This window comes from Mesoplodon mirus (genome assembly GCF_964341445.2).
Source record: "Mesoplodon mirus genome assembly, chromosome: 7".
NCBI lineage: Eukaryota > Metazoa > Chordata > Mammalia > Artiodactyla > Ziphiidae > Mesoplodon > Mesoplodon mirus.
In genome coordinates, this window is record NC_138983.1 from 120,680,939 (window position 1) to 120,694,712 (window position 13,774).

General features: G+C 36.9%; 1 protein-coding gene across 4 annotated transcripts in view; it reads right to left on the reverse strand.

Annotated features, from left to right (window-relative positions):
* ALG9 (ALG9 alpha-1,2-mannosyltransferase) overlaps positions 1-13,774 on the reverse strand; it is a 91,484-nt gene that overhangs the window by 48,440 nt on the left and 29,270 nt on the right. For all 4 annotated transcript variants that reach the window (XM_082626826.1, XM_082626827.1, XM_082626825.1 and 1 more), the window contains exon 13: positions 12,862-12,991. In XM_082626826.1, the coding sequence (XP_082482952.1) occupies positions 12,862-12,991 (130 nt within the window). The remainder of the gene's footprint in view (positions 1-12,861; positions 12,992-13,774) is intronic.

Consider the following 13,774-nt stretch of genomic DNA (forward strand, 5'->3'; position numbering starts at 1 on the left):
AAACTCTTGAAAGCAGCCAGAGAAAAATGACACCTCACCTACAGGGGAGAAACAAGTAGGGTGACAACAGATTGCTCATCAGAAACCATGGAAGTCAGAGGAAGGGGCATAATATTTTTCAAGTGTTAAATGAAAAAAAAACTGTCAACCAGAATTCCATATCGAGGGGAAAGCAAAACATTTCCAGATGCACACTGGTCAGAATGGTCATCATCAAAAAGTCTAAAATAATAAATGCTGGAGAGGGTGTGAAGAAAAGGGAACCCTCCTGCACTGTTGGTGGAAATGTAAATTGATGCAGCCACTATGGAGAACAGTATGGAGGTTCCTTAAAAATCTAAAAATAGAATACCATAGGATCCAGCAATTCCACTCCTGGGCATATATCTGGAAAAGATGAAAACTCTAATTCAAAAAGATACAGGCACCCCAGTGTTCACAGCAGCACCATTTACAATAGCCAAGACATGGAGACAACCTAAATGCCCGCTGACAGCTGAATGGATAAAGAAGATGTGGCATATATATTTATTCAATGGAATATTACTCAGCCATAAAAAAAGAATGAAGTAATACCATTTGTAGCAACATGGATGGACCTAAAGATTATCATACTACCTGCAGTAAGCAGACAGAGAAAGACAAATATCATATTATATCACTTACATGTGGAATCTAAAAAAATGATACAAATGAACTTATTTACAAAACAGAAATAGACTCACAGACATTGAAAACAAACTTATGGTTACCAAAGGGGAAAAGGGTGGAGAGGGATAAATTAGGAGTTTGGGATTAACAGATACGCATACTATATATAAAATAGATAAACCATCAGGACCTATTGTGTAGCACAGGGAACTATATTCAACATCTTGTAATAATCTATAATGGAAAAGAATCTGAAATATATATATGTATAACTGAATCACTTTGCTGTACACCTGAAACTAACAAAACATTGTAAATTAATTATACTGCAATTAAAAAAAAAAGACATTCCCAGATGAAGGAAAACCAAGAAAATATGTTGTTAGCAAACCTACCCTGAAAGAATGGCTACAGGAATTCATGAAACAAAATGGAGATGATAAAAGAAGAAATCACATAAGATAAGGAAGGAAGAAAGAACAGAAAGAGTAACAATATGGATGAAAATAATAGATTTTCTTCTCTTGAGTTTTCTAAATTATGTTTAGAGGTTGAAGCAAATATTATAACATGTTCCAAAGTGGTTCTCAATATACATAGAGGAAAGATTTAAGACAATTATAAACAGGGGAGGGTAAAGGAATGCAAAAGGAGGTAAGATCTCTACACATCACTTGAACTGGTACAGCCAATCTGGAAAACAGCTTGGCAGTTCCTGAAAAAACTAAACATATACCTACCATATGAGCCAGCAATCACATTCTGGGGCATCTATCCCAGAGAAATTAAAATGTATATCCACACAAAAACCTGTACACAGAGATTTATAACAGCTTTATTTGTAGGAGCCAAAAACTGGAAACAAAAATGTCATTCAATAGGTAAATGGTTAAACAAACTCTAGTATATTGATACCACCAAATACACTCAGAAATACAGAGGAACAAACTACTGATACAGTATGAATGGATTTCAAGAGCATTATGCTGAGGGGGAAAAGGTAATTTCAAAGGTAAGGTAACACATTACATAATTCCAGTTATATAAAGTTCTCAAAATAACAAAATTACAGAGATGGAGAACAAATTAGCAATTGCCAGGGGTTAGGGATGGTGAAGGTGCACTGTAACTAGGAAGAAGTAGTACAAAGATGATTTTGTGGTGTTGGAAGAGTTCTGTACCTTGATTGCAGTGGTGGTTCCATGCATCTATACATGTGATAAAACGGCACAGAACTATACTAATGCCAATTTCCTGGCTTTGGAATTATACTAGAGGTACACTGGGGGAAACTGCATGAAGGGTACATGTACCCTTCTCTGTACTATCTCTGTAACTTCCTGTGAATCTGTAATTATTTCAAAATAAAAAGTTTTTAAAAATGAAAATAAAGCAGCAAGGAGCCTCAAGATCTGGGGGGATGGTATATGTGACTGAACTATTTAACTTCTATCTATGAGAAGGGTATATCTTTCTCAAAACAAACTCAAATAATATAAACTGAATGGCCAAAACTCATGAAAATCCTTCAACATGACAGTAGAAATGGAGAGGACTGAACATGTTGATGAGACTTGAAAAAGAAATAATAGAAACAATATTAATCAAAAGAAAATATCAACCTTGTTTTCTAAAAAATAAACTAACCTGTCTTGTAGTAAATGCTACAATATTAAGGCAATAAATAATACGAATCTTTTTAGTAGTTTGGCATCTTGGTAGGTAACATAAACCTATTTAGTTCTATTCCTTACTAAAGACAGGCAGAGACAGCTATAGAAATCCGGGTTTTTGGTAATTTAAGGATCTCACTATTAAAACAAGAGGAAGCAGAAGCATTTATTTCTTTCAGTCTGGCATCTGTTAATGAATACTGAAAACATTCATTCAATTAGTATCTGTCAGTGCTGGGCCATGTGGGTGATGCAATGATGGAAAGGACATGATCTCTGCCCTCTAGGGGCTTGTAACCTAGTACACTAACTGGACTGTATACCCAGACCTTGAAGAATGACAGTGCTCAAATCCTAGTTAGTCTAAATTTCTACTATCATCAGGGTCTGGGGAGGCCTCTCTTCAGTTCAAGAAGACTAAATGAAGGGCTATTTGAGTATTTTAGTTAAATTTTTTAAATGATCTGCTGTGTATAAGCCCTATGTGAGTGAGGTACTGTGGAGGTACGTGAACTCTTGTCCTTAAATAAATGTATAATTTATCAGAGAACACAGTCACACACATAGATAATGAGAATAAATGAAACAGGGAAGTAAGAAATTAAAAATGCTCTGCCCAATTACTTAAAATCTAGAAACTTCAAATCATTTCTTTTCCCCTGAACACTCGATGTTTTTTCATATTTCAAGGCTTTGCATGTGCTGTCCCTTTGACGGAAATGTACACTTCCCTTCCTCTGCCAGAGAACTCTCGATCTTCCTCTAAGACCCAGCTCCCCTGTCACCTCTTATGTGAAGCTGCCCTCAAATAGAGAAGTAGGAAGAGTGCTTCCTACTTTCTCTGCACTCCCACAGCATACTATGGTACTAATTATACTACTGAATAATATTTTAGAACTGTCTCTCCTACTAAACTCTGAGGGGAAGATTTATGTTTTTTTCTAAATTCATCTTTAGGTCTATCAAAATAATGTACGTGCATAGTTCAAAATTTAAGTAGTATAAGAAGCTTATTATGAAAAACAGCAGTACACTCTTATTCCCTGGTCCCACTTCCCAGGGGCAACAACTCACAACTCTTCCAATGTTTTCTTCTGGTAGTTCTTGATGTTTCAATTATCAAATAATAATACATGCTGACTTCTTTTGGTACTTAGTACATCTTGGTATGAATCATTTCTCATTCATCATTTTAGGTACACTTTGTGGGGTCTTTCAATCTGAAAAGCAATGTCCTTCAGTTCTTGGGGTATTTTCTCACGTTATTTCTTGGACAATTTTCTTTTCTCTATTTCACTTGGTCTCTCTTTCTGGAACTCCTGTTAGCTAGATGCTGGATTCTCTGATCTTTTTTCCTTTTCTTATTTTCTATCTGTTTTTTTGTTTTGTTTTTGTATTGTTACTGTATGGAAGATTTCTTCAACTTTGTCCTCTAATCATGCTATTGATTTTTAAAATCTCTATTATCTTGTTTTTCATTTCTAGGAACTCTTATTTTCTGACTGTTCCCTTCTCAAAACATGTTTTTGTTTTATGGTCCCCAAACTTTTCTTTTAACCTATCAGGGAACACTAATTATAGAAGTTAAAAAATTTTTTTTCTGGTTCTTACATTGTTTTCCAGATTCCTTTCTATCCCCATAAATTTTTTCTTTCCTTTTTTACTTGTTAGGGACTTTTCTTAAATGACAGGAGACTATGTTTTTTGTCACTTTGCATCTTCAGCACATAGTCTAGAACAACAAAAAGTTAAAGGAGTGGATGAATAAACAAAGAAGGAACAAAATAAGAAACATTTAAAAATAATTAAGAATAAAAAGATGACAAAGGATTGGAGATTACTGTTATTGTGCTGATAAGCTTTACAGGTCATTGTCTTTTTAGCCAGTGCTCTAGGACTGCTGGGGATGCACCTGCCAACAGGTGTTGTCCGGCACTCACTGGACGGACAAGGCCTTTTGTCCAAACCTCAACAATAGGCAAATTATTTAATTTTATTTAAATTTTTATATAATTCTTTAACTCCCCTCCTGTCTGGAAGAATTGAACATATTACTTTATATAGTTTCTTTGCCACAGCAACATCTTCTTTTAGTTTTAGTTTAAAAAAAATTTTTTTTCCTCATAGCTTGCAATAGGTAAACCAAATTTATTTCTTTGACGCAATCTAGATCTAGTTTGCAGAAAGAGCAGCAAAAGTAGTCTTAGATATAATGACTGAAATGATTTAAGAGGCCAGAAGGCTAAGAGGTAAAAATTACTTAATAGAAAATCTCTCTCTCAATTTTGAGTTGACAGTTCTTGTGCTCAAAGGCAAAAACCTGAGGTCAGTTGACAGCATGCCGAGTATTGTTTGTAAAGCCTACCAGAGATCTTAGTAGTTTCAAAGATTTGATATATATAGTAATGTATAGATATCTATGGTAATTTTTTTAACTTATGAAAGTAAAATATGATTTATTATAAAATATTTTTTAAATGCATTTTAAAAATCACCTATAATCCTACCACCCAAAGAAAATCAACATCAACCTGTTAGTTTATGTTCCAGGCTTTTTTCTTTGGAGATAAAGATTTTTCTTCATAGAATCTGGATCATGCTATATATTCTATTTTACTGTGACTATTTATAGTTTGAGATTTCTCAGTTTGAATCCCTGATAAAACCAAGTGACTACTACTGCCCCTTAGTTCTAAGAGAATCAGAAAGAATAGTTTCTTCTCTCAATTTTATCAATGTCTCAGTGCAAAATCTGAGACCACACTCCATAACCACATCATATACAATTCAAAAATCAAAAGGCTAGATTTAAATTTAACTTAAATTGTAACCAAATAGCTCATTTTTTTGTTTCTTCAGATTTAATCATTCTTTCTTGCATCAAAAATAACAAAATTGTAGGGTGACATTAACACATGATCGTGAAACAAAAATGTGTTTCATTTCATTAGTCACAGGCTACATATCAACCAGATGTCGAAGCTAAAAATATGTCTTAGTATAAAATTTTGTAAAATACAAGCATTTAAGAATCACTTTGAAAGAAATGTGACTTCTTCCAGTTTCTAACAATCCACTAGAAGCTTTGAAGAAGAAAATATCAGCACCTCTAAACCAAAAGAAAAAGAAAGGTGGTGGGAGGGGAATTCAAATGAATTTACTGATAATCGATATCACATTGTTTACATCTTATCAGGAAGATGTAAGGATGTTATATATTAAGGATGACAATTTAATGCCACCTCAGATGTAAACAAAAATATAGAATTTAAAAAGAAAATAAAAGGCCTGAGACAGAGATCAAGACATCAATAATAAAAGGTGTGCGTTTTGTTGGGGGAGGAGTGGGCCAAGGGGATTGGGCAATAATAAATATTCTCACAGCTTTTCCTCATCAGCTGTTGCAGAGATTCTGCCAGGGATAGAGTCTGCAGCCATGTCTTCTCAACTCTCAAACATCACACTCAGGTAGCATGACACAGATACTCATCTCCTCTGGGACAGAAACAGCAGACAGACTTCCATCTCTGGTCATGAGGTCACGTGGCCCAGAAATCATGTTTCAAGATAAGATTTGCCACCATCAAATATTTGATTACAAAACAGGACCAGCTGAAATCTAAACACTGCAACTGGATTTCAGATGTAGTTACAGCAAATGAGAGAGATGCAAACCTATTTCAAGGGTCTTAGAAACTCATAAAATCACATAAGAATAAAATATACTTCACTGAATTCCAGAAAAGAATCATAGGCTCTCCTAACTCCCAGCCCAGGGCTCTTGCCACTACATCATTGTGCCAGGCATCAATATTATCCTATGATAGTCCCTTTTTTTTGGAATAGGAACACTGGGGCCTAGGAGGAAACATCTGATTGGGAAAGATTTCAAGTATTTTTCAGGATTTTCATTTCTTTGATATATACTAAAATTAAATTTAAAAAAGTAGTTGTCACCCAGAGGCATAGGCTGTTGTATAGTTTTACTGTCTCCCATAAAGCCTTGCTAAATACATATTTATTGAATGAATCTTTAAATTCACAAGTAAAAATTTACTGCACTATAAAAATGTAAACTCACAGGTAAAAATTTTGGGTCATTCAATCACTAAAGTTCATGAAAACATCACTTCATTTCTAAATGCCAACACAATGGATACTAGTGAATTAATTTGAAAGAAGCATTTTGAACAGCCTTAACTTAAATTCAGAGTGGATTCCAATCTTATTCTACTGCACATATTACAGCAATTTTAATCTGCTTGCTCTGCTACTCAAGGCTAATAACAATTAGTAAGGCAATCTATAGGGCAATTAATTTTCTCCTCAAATAAGGACTTCCAGTAAGGGTAGGAGAAATGATTAAAAGAGAGAAAAAGAAGAAAGAGAGAAAAAAGAAAAGGGAGAAGACCCCAATCATTTCTTTTGATTACTACATAAAGTACCTGGCATACATGTAATAGTGCTCTAGAAATGGAAAGTAACTTCTTAAACAAGTAATGCTCAGACTTCCCTCGTGGTGCAGTGGTTAAGAATCCACGTGCCAATGCAGGGGACACAGGTTCGAGCCCTGGTCCAGGAAGATACCACATGCTGTGGAGCAACTAAGCCCATGTGCCACAACTACTGAGCCTACGCTCTAGAGCCTGCGAGCCACAACTACTGAAGCCCGCGTGCCTACAGCCCGTGCTCCGCAACAAGAGAAGCCACCGCACCGCAACGAAGAGTAGCCCCTGTTCACCACAACTAGAGAAAGCCCGCGTGCAGCAACGAAGACCCAGCGCAGCCAAAAAAAAAAGTAATGCTCAACCACTTGATGTCTGTTCAGCCCTGTTACATGAAAGAACAATTAACCATTTCATGAAAACATATATTCAAGTGATACACCATATGGTATAAACTTGGAAGTAAGAGGAGGCGTGAAAAGAATATTGGAGAATCCTGAAACCAAGTTTCTTATCCTAGGACTAACCTTTGTCAGGTTACCACCTCTCTGAGCCTCAATTTCTTCACCCATAAAAAGAAGAGATCATAAACTTTATGATACCTTAAGTTCCCTTCCAAAACCATAATTCTTCCCATTGGTTAAATAGTAAAGGCAGGGATAAAGAAGAAAAAGAATATACAGTCAGTTCTATCATAACACTTGTTTTGAAAATGCAAATTTGTTCCAATGCAACTGATATATTAGGGAACAATGTGAGCATAATTCAATTTCTGTGTTTGCTTATGTGTCATTTAATCCACAAGAAAAACTAGATGAATCCAGAAAATTACACCCAGTTGAACCAATCAGCCCAGAAATAAACAAAGTGCATACAAGCCCACACTCAAATATCTCCCACCTTCTTCCGTTCACTGCCTGTTATGAGCCACACCCATTCATATCATCCATATTTGGTATTACAGCTTTCTGTCATGTTTCAAATAACCCTTATTTCACAAGCTGCAGCCCTCCCAATGCCACTTCAAGAAGCAACCTGAGGTCTTCTTCAAGGTAAACTGCCATATTATTGTAGCATTTATGTACTTTTCGCCATTTCACATATATAAAACTATGCCACTGTTTTTATTAGGTTCCTATCTTTTTTATGTGTCACTGACAAAGTTTTTGAGTATTGTGTCCCTAACTCCATTTTTCCCACAAGCCTTGTGGTTTTCCACACAATTATCTTTAGCAATTGTATATCATGTTATAGCAGAACTGACTATATTACTATCTGGGAAAAAATTAATCAATGACCAGTTTTATTTTTTCAAAGGTAACAGATGGACAAGCTTCCTGAAAATCTGCTTAAGCATTAAGTCAAAGTCAGGGAAAAGTCTTTATCTGTAAGATCCCTCCTGAACGTGTGTTTTTTGCCCCAAACTCCATCCACTGACTAAGTAGCTCCTACATCAGACACCAGATGTGGAAACAGGTTATCATTCACCTTGAAACAGTGAACAAAAATTTGGATTTGTCAAGAAGTAAAGAGGAGACACTGAATGTACCTTCTAAATTCAGACCTTGATTCTGGCAGAAAATCTTGGCAGGTACCATTGAATAATACCACCTGTTCAACAGCTACTCAGTATCTATCATGAAAGAATATGCAGCAAAAAAATATTATTGCTGCAGTATAGTTATAACAATACAGTAGAAACCAAGAGCCTTTACAAACACTCACTCCTAATTCTTGATAAACTCAGAGGTAAAAGAGCATAGGGAAGTACAGGAGGTCATGCATGTTTCTTAGTTTCCACGCAGACTAGAAATAGGAGACAGACCACAGCACTGAAGCCAAGAGTTGACTAAAACCTGTCACTCAGAACCAAAGGGTAAATAAAAATAATGCTGCTATTTAGCATGCTCAGGAAAGACAGAGAACATAATTATTTTGCCTTTTTGAATGAACCCATACTTAAAACCAGGACTGATACCAGAAGTAACAAACATAAATGTACCACAACGTGTGCTCTCACATTTTGGCCAAATGTGAGACCAAAATTATTTGGTCACTAGTCTTGATCCTGGCACTGTTTCTTAAAGAACTATGTTATTTTTCAAAATAATTGAGATTTTTATTTACATACATATACACATATGAATGCAAGAGAAAAAAGTGAAAGAAAAAACCATCAAAATGGTAACAGTGGTTTAATGTTTGGGTCATTTGATTATAGCTGATTTTTTTTATTGATAGCTTTCATTATTTTACACAAGTGTTTATTACTTTTATCATCAAAGAAAAACAAATACCTATTTAAACAGTCAACTGAAAGAAATTAATCCCTGATCATAGTTTGTGTGGAATTCACAGTAAGCCATCAAGTATCTCTTTCCAAAGTGTCAAAGGTGAGTGGACTGGATTTGAAGGGCACTTCCCCCACCATGCAGGAAAATCCAAAGAGAGAAAGGTGTATGAGCACAGTGACAGACACTACACACTCAGAATACATATAGGACCTGTTTGTCCCTGATTTTACCAGCCAGCATTTTGGTGACTCCTATAGGTATTCTAGAAAATCTTCCCTTTTGGGTAAAGCTAATATAGTCACTTATATTTAACAGTATCTGGTAGTGGAGAACATGGAAATATGATCTAACCAGAGACAACCTGTGACCAAAGCTTAAGAAATGTACAACAGGCCACTGTAGTTTTTTTTTAATTGAAGTATAGGTGATTTACAATATTTTATTAGTTTCAGGTGTACAGCATAGTGATTCCATTTTTTCTTTGTAGATTATATTCCATTATAGTTTATTACAGGTATTGGATATAATTCCCTGTGCTACACAGTAAATCCTTGTTGCTTATTTATATATAGTAGTTTGTATCTGTTAATCCCATACTCCTAATTTGTCCTTCCCCACCCCCACTTTCCTCTTTGGTAACTATAAGTTTGTGTTCTATGTCTGTGAGTCTATTTCTGTTTTTGTATTCATGTGTATTATTTTTAAGATTCTACATATAAGTGATATATAGTATTTGTCTTTCTCTGTCTGATTTACTTCACTAAGCATAATATTCTCTAGGTCCATCCATGTTGCTGCAAATGGCAATATTTGGATGCGTGTGTGTGTGTGTGTGTGTGTGTGTGTGTGTACCACATTTCCCTAAGCCAACTGTCTGTTGATGGGCACCTGGGTTGTTTCCATATCTTGGCTCTTTGTAAACAGTGCTGCTATGAACACTGGGGTGCATGTATCTTTTCAAATTAGCATTTTTGTGTTTTTCAGATATATACCCAGGAATGGGATTGCTGGATCATATGGTAAGTCTATTTTTAACTTTTTAAGGAAGTTTATACCGTTTTCCATAGTGGCTGCACCAATTTACATTCCCACTAACAGTGTAGGAGGATTCCCTTTTCTCCACACTCTCTCCAGCATTTATTATTTGTAGACTTTTTTTCTTCGGACTGCATTAGGTCTTCATTGCTGCACGTGGTGGCTACCCTTCCTTGCAGTGCGCAAGCTTCTCACTGCAGTAGCTTCTCCTGTTGCGGAGCATGGGCGCGAGGCGTGCAGGCTTCAGTAGTTGTGGCATGCAGGCTCAGTAGTTGTGGCATGCAGGCTCAGTAGTTGTGGCTTGCGGGCTCTAGAGCACAGGCTCAGTAGTTGTGGTGCACGGGCTTAGTTGCTCCGCGGCATGTGGGATCTTCTCGGGCCAGCGCTTGAACCCGTGTCCCCTGTATTGGCAGGCAGATTCTTAACTACCATGCCACCAGAGAAGTCCCATTTGTAGACTTTTTGATGATGGCCATTCTGGCTGGTGTGAGGTGATACCTCACTGTGGTTTTGATTTGCATTTGTCTAATAATTAGCGATGCTGAGCATCTTTTCATGTGCCTGTAAGCCACTGAAGATTTTAGAGCCAGCTTTCTCTCAATATCACTATCTCAACAATGATAAATATTCATCTCTCAAGTCAGAAAGCATGTATAGGCTAACTACTAGATATACAGCACTATCCTAGCCACTATGGTGAATACAAAAGAAATAGGGTGCAGTCATTCTCTCCATAGCACTCACAATCTGATAGTGAAAAATGACATACACATCAGAAATATTTAAATAGCATAAGACAACAAAATTAAATGGCTAAATGAGCTATACAGATAAATATTTAAGGCATTTAAAGAAGGACACTGGGGGCCTCCCTGGTGGCGCAGTGGTTGAGAGTCCGCCTGCCGATGCAGGGGATACGGGTTCGTGCCCCGGTCCGGGAAGATCCCACATGCCGCGGAGCGGCTGGGCCCGTGAGCCATGGCCGCTGGGCCTGCGCATCCGGAGCCTGTGCTCCGCAACGGGAGAGGCCACAACAGTGAGAGGCCCGCATACCGCAAAAAGAAAAAAAAAAAAAAAAAAAAAAAAAAAAGAAGGACACTGCCCACTGTGTTACTTTAATAGTTGGGAAAGGCTTCAGAGAGAAAGAGTTTTGATAGTTTAAGAAGGTAGACAAGGGAAGTCCAGGCACTGTCACCAAGATAAGCAAAGTCACTGGGATTGAAAAAGCAACACTGAGTCTGGACAGACTGTAATAAAAATCAAGCTGGGGAGCAATAAAATTAATCCATCAAATACACCATTATCAAATTAAGAACATATGTGGGAAAAACTATGTACCAGACACTATGCTATATATGACAGAGAGATATGATATCCAATCTCCTATTATTTCTTCCAAAAGTAGGTATGGTTATTCCCACTTCACAGACAGAAACTGAAATTAGTTAAACACAGATGTTAACTAATTTGCCCAATGTCATCAAGGTAGGCAACAGAGTTGGGACTAGAATTCAGGCCTACTTGACTCCGAAGTCCATGCTCTTTTTTTTCTACTACGCTATACTATCTCTTCCCAAAATACAGCTGTGACAACACTCTGAACTTATTATATCTTCCCCCTATCACAGTGTATTCTCCTACCCTTTTGACTATCCAGTGTCCCCATGGTGATCCCCTGTATATCAAAGCCTGCTCTCAGAAGAATATCTGCAGCTAAAATAAAAATGACTAACAACAGAACATACTGCCCAGGGGTATTGTCACTGTTACAGGAATCAGAGGCTTAAGTTAGAAGGAAGCTCCAAGATAAGTCACTTAGTGGAATACGTGTGTCACCTTCTCAGGGAGCCAAGCCAAGTTTGTATTTTATCATGTCCATTTTCATAGCTTATAAGCGAAAGCTCACACAGTAAGAATCTCACTCATAAACCCTGAGGGTCTCCATGGAAGTCTAACCTGCCCCAATCTGGGAGACAAAAAGCCAGCTGTGGCTGCAGGTTTGCTTTGGAAGAGAACTGAAAGTCCTGATATTTCACTTTAAGTATATGACAAAAGAAAATCTAAATGAAATGTATTTGACATTTAAATTGTTAAATGTTTCTTAACAGATAGGTTGCCAAAAAAATGTGTTTTCTAATAATTCTACAAATAGTCCTTTACTGTCTCTGGGAACCAGGAACATTATCTTTATTGCCCTCACCTTTTCCACAATCAAAGATTTTACAGGTATCAAATGACAAAAGTGTCATCTTTCGAAGGAACTGAAATAAAATCCACATGGGATCTCAGAGTGCGTAAAGATGAGTGGGTGGAAGAGCACGGCCCTGACAGATATTGCTTCACGGCCTCAGTGTGCGAACACCCTTCACTGACTGTCCACTTGCTAAAACCAGAGTATACTAATAGTTAGGTCAAAGGTCCACCTATAACTTGAAAGTTCCCCATGAAGCATTTTAACGGACCAAGGAGTGATAAGAGCTGCAGAATGTGTTTCAAAATGATGATCTGAATTAGACATAGGAAATTTTCCAGCCCAGTTTAGAAAATATGTTGAATTATATATTTTACATAGAAAATAAAGGAGGTCATTTGACAATAAAAATGATACTGTTCATCCTTTCTCAACAAAAGTCATTATATCCCTCACCCTAAAGAAATCACTTTCTAAAAAAGTCCCATTTCATCAATGCTCTATTATGTATGCCAACAGATTTTAAGGGTAGAACTCTTTTCAAAGTAGTAAAAGGAGAATAATGCCCTTACATATCTGGATGGCTCCTCTAGGTTCTGGTCATTCATGTCAGTAGGAATAATCCGGGTGGCCAGTGGTCCCTCTGCGAATGGCTTTGGTAACTGGCCTCTGAACTCTGATGTAATGAACTGAAGCTGCCAACTGTCAGAAACACAAGTAAGGAGAATAAGAAAAACACAGGGGGCTCACATTGTCAAATGTACTTGAAATACACAAGCAAAAAAAAAAAAAAGTTTCATGTGAAAAACATTTCACTTGGAGACAAAATGTTTCTGCTAAAACCTCAACCAGAGAGAATAGAGACAGAGGTCACAATTCAGTCCAAAATCGTTGAGAAATTTTCAACTAGAGGTCTCTCAACACATTTCACCAACTCTTAGCAGTGAAATCTGCAATAGTGATCATACCATCAAAAGAGAAACATCAAAGTTTATTGCCAATTACCTGTGATCAGAGGGACTTATCAAAATTAAAGCAAATTCATCAGGTGTGTAGAGAAAAGAGTGAAATGTAAGAACTCACTGTGGGAAAAGTACTTTGTTCCTGAGTAATCCTCAAAAGTATCTTTAGTTGTGAAACTATTTCAAATGTAAAAGGCAAAGGCTAAAGTTAACACTTAAAAAACAAGTTTTAATTAATCATTAATGACTGATACAGGATCTTTATCGATCAAAAAATACTACCACCAGCTAAGCTGCTGAAGCCAGTCCCCAAATGGAGCAACATGACTCGTCTTAACCTGACTTCCCTTTTCCCTAAATAGGACTCTTCTCTGTCCAAATGAAGCAAATACAAGGGAACTCAGAGCCTACGCTATCACATCCAACAACAGACAGCATCAAGGAAAGTGGTACCGAGGTCTTAGCCACAGCTTTCCCAGTGTCCATACACTGGTAGAGAATGGCCACTGCTGTCGGACGACAA